At 49.4% G+C, this 6,000-nt stretch overlaps 1 protein-coding gene across 2 annotated transcripts in view; it reads right to left on the bottom strand.

The window, feature by feature from the left end:
* UCKL1 (uridine-cytidine kinase 1 like 1) overlaps positions 1-5,308 on the bottom strand; it is a 42,284-nt gene extending 36,976 nt beyond the window's left edge. For both annotated transcript variants that reach the window (XM_024219447.3, XM_024219448.3), the window contains exon 1: positions 5,231-5,308. In XM_024219447.3, coding sequence (XP_024075215.1) covers positions 5,231-5,301 — 71 coding nt within the window. In that variant the 5' untranslated portion in view covers positions 5,302-5,308. The remainder of the gene's footprint in view (positions 1-5,230) is intronic.
* Between the last annotated feature and the right edge of the window lie 692 nt (positions 5,309-6,000).

Below are 6,000 nucleotides of genomic sequence, written 5' to 3' on the forward strand. Positions count from 1 at the left end.
ATTTTCTATCTTTGCAAATCGTCTCGGACTCTGAACAAAGGCTCAGTGGCAGTACACAACAGGAGTGCATCAAATCAAATCTAGTCTGAAGGCAGTTCTAAGGCCTGCACTTTCGGGTAACCGATTACCTTCCAAAGAGCTTGCTGACATTCAAGAAGAGTCTGAAAGGAATGATCAACAGCACTGTCCACCCCACGCAATATAGCTGCATTCACACTAGGAGAGCTTTGCTTGCATCGCATACTGATAGCCCTGTACTGATAAAGTGCTTCTAGTGTAGATGTGGCCCAGGAGGGCTAGAAACTTACTTGTAAAAAGAAACGCAAGCTGAGATTCTCATGCAATCAAGTGAGAATGAGGTCCAAGCCCCGGGACTTTGAATCCCTCCCTCCCCTAAATATAGCAATACAATAAAATAATCAGAGCTGGCAACCTGCGTCAGAAGCACCTACGTTTCCTCCAGTTGATTCATCCAGCTTTGGCAACGGGTTAGTTGTGAAAATCAAAGAAGGTAGATTTAAAAGAGTTCTTGAAACAGGTCCTCTTGTTAATTTCGCCCCATTGCTCCTTGACCCTCTTTAAACAATCCCTCGGCCTCTCTAGCACACGTACCTTTCAGATGCTTGTCAACTTCCCTTTTGAGCTGGTTAGGCCGATGGGAGCACAGAGTGTAAGATTCTGATCATCATTTCTATATTCTATTAGTTCTACGACCGAGACCCCCGACGGCCTTTGGGTGGGTGTGGGTGAAATGCAGATGAAGGGTGTTCATAAAACTGGGGGATGGCCTGTCTCTGGCGTTGTACACGGATTATTAAAATGGCCCAGATAGTGTCATAATAGGACATGCACTAAATATAAACACTAGTGTCACGTCTTCCCAATTTGCCTTAATTCCAGCACGTTCGTGCAGATTTTGGGAAAATGCTGATCATTTATTTTTCCTTTAGTTTTTAGGACAAAGCTGAAATTAACCAGGGCTCTTCCTGTTTTGGTCACTGTGACCCCAATCTTACAACTGGATCCACGCGGGCCTTCGTGTCCATGCACGACCCCAGCAGGGGTCCACCCACGTAGATCCGACTCCAGGATCAGGGCCTGTGTGCGTGAACCTGTTATAATGGGCCCTGCTATGAATGTAGCATTGGCTCATACTGCTGGCTGGGCAGAACACACCAAGTCCTGTATGAACACTGATCCTCCATGACAGCATGGTGGCTTTCACACCCCAAAAGGGGGCGGGGGGGGGAGAGAGTCGGGATTTGAAGGACAGCCCCCCACCAGACTGTAACAACTGTCCATGACTCTGAGCCACTTGGGTCCTTATGCACTTGTCAGGGCCAGATCCTCAGCTGGTGCAAATCGACACAGCTCCACTGACCTTGGTGGAGGAGGCTGATTTACACCAGCCGATCGGCTGGCCCTCACGTCAGTCTCTTTGTCGCCTTGCCCCTGAGCTAGAGGCTATCTGACCACGACCCTGGCTCGCTGCCTGGGAGGCCCTCCTGCTGTAGGTAAGTGCTGCTCGAGGCCTTCCTTTCATGCAGTGTTAACTAGTAAAGGCCACTTGAGAAAGAGCCGGTGAAATGACAGCGGGAGAAGGGCTCGGAGACTAACCGCCAGCCGGACTGCCGCCCGCTCAGACTCCTGGGCTGCGTTAACACTAGGGAAGGAGCCCCCTTTGATCCCACTTGTCACACCCAGCTCTCTCTGTGACAGCCCCATCAGCTGCAGTGTAACAGTCTGGCCGCTGGAGCTCCCAGGGCCAAAGCATGAAGGGGGACACCCATCTTTGTCTCTGCACACAGGGGCCTCTGCTCCTGGGTGGGTGCAGAGGAGAGACATCAGCAAACAATCAAAGCGTCTAAAGGAAGCATGTAAGTCCCCCGAACTCCTCGCATGCAGGTGCTCGGTGCCCATCAGACTAAGGCCTTACCTACGTTAGAGAAACGTGCACCAGTGTAACCACGTTGTTGGAGTTACACTGGTGCAAACTCCTAATAAGGATGCATGAGGCTAATAGAAAGCAGGGCTTATACCAGCTTTAGTCTTGGTGCTGTGTGCACAGCTCAGGGACAGAGGCTGTTTCCCCCCCATTTATCATTTAATGCTGGCTGCGCTGAGCTTGATTTGAGCTGGGGTATTTCTGGGGCATTCTCAGCTCGGTTCTGAAAGTTATTCCCACCCGACTCCAGCACGTTCAATAGGCCAGGGAAACCGGCTCCTCCAGGGGAACACAGGACTGGCACAGGGCATGTTGATGTGCTGGTCAGATCTTGTTTTCATGAGGGGGGCCAAGAACTGAAGCACTCGGCCTCGCCTAGCAAAAAGCTGGGCCCTGGCAGCTGTGTGTGCAGGATGGACAGGGGGGGTAGATGCGCCTCTTCCCTCGCTGAGCCTCCCTAACAACAGAAAGGGAGCAGTGGCCCTTCCCCCAGACCTCCCCGGCCCCCGCCAGCTCAGCAGCTTCAGCCCGGGAGCAGTTTGGAAGTAGCGTTCTGCACCCTCCCCCCCACCACGACCACCAGAGCGAGACGCGGAACTGTGGCTTGGTGCACAATGCAGTGCTAACCTGCACCAAGAATGGGGAAAGGGAGACAGGGATACGGTCCCTTTCTCCTGGTGAGAGGCAGGACCCAACTCCTGACACTGGCAGAGCCACTGGTACAGCCAGTCCAGATCACCAGTTGCACAGGATGAAAATGCTCTAGAGTCCAAAGAGTTAAAAAGTTTCCACTCTAGGATCTAACCAGCAGCAGCACCTTAATCTGCAGCGACGGACAAGTTTAAGGGGATGGCAGTAGCACCCCCTAGTGGTAAATGTCCAAATATTTAAATACTGCAACAGAGATTAACACTACCACCACTTCCTTCTATGGCAACACCATTCCACAATGATTAAGCAACTTGAATGCAAAATTCATGCCCACAGGGGGGGAAAAATGCGGAGTCACTACAGTTAGCCTAGAAGGGAGCTCAAGCCTGGACAGAAAGGAGTGTTGACATAAGGCAAATCATTTAAAGGGGCCCCATCCACTTAAAAATCATGGGCCTGACCCCCCACAAACATAGAGTACGTTTACATTGGAGTGACTCCCTCGAGTGTGATGGAATTATTATTCCTCTACACCGATATAACAGAGGAGAATCAGGCCCTGTGGAATTACACACACACACTTTTTTAATCCTCTGTTAATAACTTTGATTATCAAAGCTAAATGACGTTTACCAATAATGCACTGTTCTCACCGCTGTTTATGATGTGTTCATTTTTACATTTCTGACAGCTTGGACACAGGAAACCATGAGGTCAGTGTAGCGGATACCCTACTACTTGGTTAAAACAGCCACTGTTCTACAACACAGCTACTCATCAGCTTCTCTAGCGATTACTCAGTAATGCACTTCCTTCCTCTGGTAAACTCATTGTGTTCATAGGCCCCATTTTACAGTTGATGAAACTGAGGCACCGAAAGGTTAAGGGCAACATTTTCAAACGCAGGTGCCTGAGTCACTCTTTCCCCCCCAAGTAAGTGGTCTGTTTGTCACTGACTCAACTGGAAATCAGTGCGTTCAGCGTCTCTGAAAAACCTAAGCACCCAAGTTTGAAAGGTTTGGCCTTAGTGACTTGCTCACAGTCACACATCGGGTGTCTGACTAATTTGGAGCAGAACACATGGGAACTCTGGACTCCCAGGGGTTTGCTCCAACCACTAGACGGTGCTGTCACAAGTGCACTGCACTGTAGTAAGCGTTACTTTGCAGTATTTATTATAAATACCCTTTGTAGACACTCAGTTCTGAACATTTCACCTCTAGAGCTGGTATATTCCATGCATGGTCTCAGCCCAAAGAATTTTTTTTTTTTTTAAAGAAAATGTGAGGAATATCCATCCACCTATTTTTCCGTTACGTGAGTAGGGAAAAAAATATACATATGTCTTTTCCAAGATGGCAAATTTTAAGACACTTTTTGCAGTGCATGATATTTGGAAGGGGTGTGCGCACAGATTTGCAAACAGCTAAACTTTAATATTTTCCAGAAAGCTAATCCTCACTGCAGTTTGATCTGTTGACCATTTTACAAAGCAACAAGAAAGAAAGTGACTAATTCCTTGGTTTTGTGTATGCAGACTAGAACCCTTTGCTAAGGTTGAGGTGTGTGAAACTAACGCCCACTTAGAATCTTTCCTCACCGAAAGAGTTCAACCCAGAGATCGTTTTCACAGTTTTAAAGATAGCAACAGATAAAGATTTCACAAGTGCAGAAAGGTTCCAGTTGTGTTTATAAACATCAGGTGAAATCCTGACCTCAAGTCAATGGGCATTTTGCCATTGACTTCAGGGGGGCCAGAATTTCACCCCAGAAGAACAAACTGCAGATTTTATAACCCTTGCAAGAGCAGTCTGTGATGCTTACACTGGTCACCCCTAAATATTTACAGTTGAGATTTGCAAGTAATTAAGGGTCCCACACTATTCCCTAATAAGTGCAGGGCATAGCATATTATCATTACAATGTAAAACTGTACAGTTCTGAAGGGTGACCACTGTACAAAGCATGAAGCCCGCTGAGGACTCCACCGTTATCACTGGGCTCATCACGGTCATTGGAGCTTCATGCAGAGAGCTGGGTTTGAACTAGATCTCCTGTACTAGCCCCAGATACCCGAGTCTAAGAAGAATCTCTGCTAGCAACACAGGGCCTATGACACCCAGGCAGCTGAGCAGGTCTGAGTCAGGCCAGTACAGGGCAGTGGAAACATGAACACTTTTCACCCTGAAGTATCCCAGTGCGCTTTCCAAATGCTAACCATACTGCCCCCCTGGAATGCAGCCAGCTCTGGGGAGGAGGGGGCCTATCAGGTGCACAGCACCTTGCAAGACAGAGAAGCAAGGGAAAGTTTGGACAAGCACCCTAGAGCAAATTCTGCCCCTTGGGCGTGCCGGGGAGATGGTTACTGCTCAGGCAGAAGAGACAGATCCACCGCGCTCCAGGGCTCCTCAGAAAGTCCCCACCACAGCAAACTGCAGGGGCAAAGTGGATGCATCTTGAAGCCATCCCCTTGGAGAGCTCAGGGGAGCTTGTCCTGCCTTGCCTGTGGACTCCAGTCCTACCACCCTTGCCCTGGCCACCGACCCCAAAACAAACAAGCCATAGAAACACCCACCTCCTGCACCCCACAGAGCCCCCAGGGGCAGCCCCTGGCTCCCCAGTGCGCCCTGTTACCTGTCATCTCCTGGCGCTCCTCTCTCCTCATGCACTCCCTCTCCCCCACCATCACCAGCGGCTGCAGCCATTGCGCTTCTCGATCAGCTGTTGGGAGAGGGGCTGGGGAGGGAGGCTCTCTGCGCCCCAGGGCTTCATGGGAGTTGTAGTTCACAGGCGGGAGCGAACGCGCTACTCCCAAAGGCGAGGAACCCATGAGTGGACTACAACTGGCCGGAAGGGTGGGAACCCTTTGCATCATGGGAGTTGTAGTTTTTTGGGGGGGGGGTTGGTTTCTTTTTGCAGGGGAGGAAACTTAACGCCCGTGCAAGGAAAGGAAACTGAAAGGGTGGGTTGGAGGCCATGCAGAGCAAGGAGATTGATGCTGCTGGCCACACAAAGCCCTGTGGTGGGTTTAAATATAAAAAGAGCTTGCAAAGGACCAGAGCGTGCACTAGCAAGCCTGCAAAATGCCAGAGCGGTCCGCCTGCAAAATATTAGAGGTAGAGGACACCAGGCCTGCAAAATACTAGAGCAGGGGTCAGCAACCTTTCAGGAGTGCTGTGCTGAGTCTTCATTTATTCGCTCTAATTTAAGGTTTCACGTGCCAGTAATACATTTTAATGTTATTAGAAGGTCTCTTTCTATAAGTCTATAATATATAACACACTATTGTTGTATGTAAAGCAAATAAAGTTTTTTAAATGTTTAAGAAGCTTCATTTAAAATTAAATTAAAACGCAGAGCCCCCCGGACCGGTGGCCAGGACCCGGGCAGTGTGAGAGCCACTG

This window comes from Terrapene carolina, unplaced genomic scaffold (assembly GCF_002925995.2).
Source record: "Terrapene carolina triunguis isolate 2854851 unplaced genomic scaffold, T_m_triunguis-2.0 Scaffold130, whole genome shotgun sequence".
NCBI classification, from domain to species: domain Eukaryota; kingdom Metazoa; phylum Chordata; order Testudines; family Emydidae; genus Terrapene; species Terrapene triunguis.